The sequence below is a fragment of the Camellia sinensis genome, chromosome 6 (genome assembly GCF_055761805.1).
Source record: "Camellia sinensis isolate YWXY chromosome 6, ASM5576180v1, whole genome shotgun sequence".
In the NCBI taxonomy this organism is placed as follows: domain Eukaryota; kingdom Viridiplantae; phylum Streptophyta; class Magnoliopsida; order Ericales; family Theaceae; genus Camellia; species Camellia sinensis.
The window spans coordinates 68,944,994-68,946,406 of record NC_138966.1 but is presented as its reverse complement, the minus strand read 5'-3'; the positions used below and the strand labels follow the sequence as shown (position 1 = coordinate 68,946,406).

The 1,413-nt window shown below is 45.3% G+C and overlaps 1 protein-coding gene across 1 annotated transcript; it reads right to left on the bottom strand.

The window, feature by feature from the left end:
- Positions 1-236: 236 nt before the first annotated feature.
- On the bottom strand, positions 237-962 carry LOC145793353 (uncharacterized). Its single transcript, XM_082876163.1, has 2 exons — positions 471-962; positions 237-362 (listed from the first exon to the last, which is right to left on the bottom strand). Exons 1-2 carry the CDS (start codon positions 960-962, stop codon positions 237-239), a joined length of 618 nt encoding a protein of 205 aa, XP_082732289.1.
- Between the last annotated feature and the right edge of the window lie 451 nt (positions 963-1,413).

Below are 1,413 nucleotides of genomic sequence, written 5' to 3'. Positions count from 1 at the left end.
CATGGGCCGCATGCAAATCAGATGAGGAGCATGAACACACCCAGAAATCTAAGTAGCAAAAGACATACAAAATGAAAAAAAGAAAAATCCATGTTCCCCGTGTACATCCCACACGGGTAAGCCAAAAGCAGTCACACACACTAAACAAAACAAACACATAAAGTAACGTCTTTCTTCACACCGGAGGTGCATACAGCAGCCATCACAACGAAACATGTCCAGCTTCAGGCACCACTCTAGCTGAAAACCAAAGCATGTAGCATCAACCAACGGGAACATTGCTGCCATCCCATACAACTCGAACAATGTTCAGACTCTATAATAGACCCTGTCATCCAGCAGATATCAAACAAGATTAAACGCTGATCAACAAAGTAGTATTCAAGAATCAGTAACATTTTACAGTTTACACCACACTTATAAATGCTCACTAAACTCAACCCAAATCATAGATGCCACATCAAACGTACCCGTATCCAATAATTTAACCAGAAACATTTTGGGTCGCCATTTCGTACCACTGCTAGTGCTTCGTCCTTAGTGCCGGCTGCAAGTGCATCCCGGTATATATTGTCTTTGTTATTCTGGTTAGCGCAGCGGCTCCTCTCACGGAATTCACCCCATTCCGTGTAATCCTCGTGTTTGGAGATGTATTCCAGCACATTCTGATGGTTGTATGTTCCCTGTACATTTGGATGGAAATGGCGACTATTTCGATCGTGTGTAACGTCGAAGAACCGTTGATCTTGCGTCTGAAAACGGTATGGGAACTGGACAAGAGCATGGAGATGTGGTTGCCCATCCTCATGTAATTCATGTGCAACCCTCACATAATTTGGACCCCTGGTGGTGAACAACGCTCTAATTTTCTCTAACAATCTCTCTTTAGGAATAGAACACTGGGCATACGTGAGGAAAATGTTCTTGTTTTGGATTCTAAAACGACGTCGCATTGATGCCATAACTCACTCTCGATGACGTCACTTACTCTCTCGGATGACGCAAGTCACTCTCTGAAAACTTTACTGGGGGAAGAGAGTTAGGGAGTGAGTTATATAGGTGCCCAGGAGCGTCCCACTAATATTACCTGGGACGCTCCCCCCGCGCCACGTGTCGTCCCCCGATTGGTGCTCCCTTCCGCATTTTGAGGCGTGTTGTCGGCTAGTGTCTCCGCTCCGCGCCCAGATCTGCGGCTAGGATTAAAAATCGAAAAAGGCAAGCGCCGCTCCTAGATCCGCTCTTAGATCTGCGGCCAGGATTAAAAATCTAAAAAGGCAAGCGCAGGCGGGAAATTATATAAGCCAAAATAATTGGGGGAGTTTGAATTATTTTGCAAATGGATCTTGGAGATCTAGGCCAATTTCGGCGTTTGATTTTAAAATTCGAGCCGGATCTATTGTTGCTGCACTGGTC

What these genes read in the sequence shown, in the direction of transcription:
- LOC145793353 (XM_082876163.1), bottom strand. Translation starts at nt 962, where the DNA reads ATGGCATCAATGCGACGTCGTTTTAGAATCCAAAACAAGAACATTTTC. An exon ending in GGTTAAATTATTGGATACGG is followed by an intron (nt 363 to 470) that starts GTACGTTTGATG and finishes TTTGTTGATCAG; the next exon opens with CGTTTAATCTTGTTTGATAT.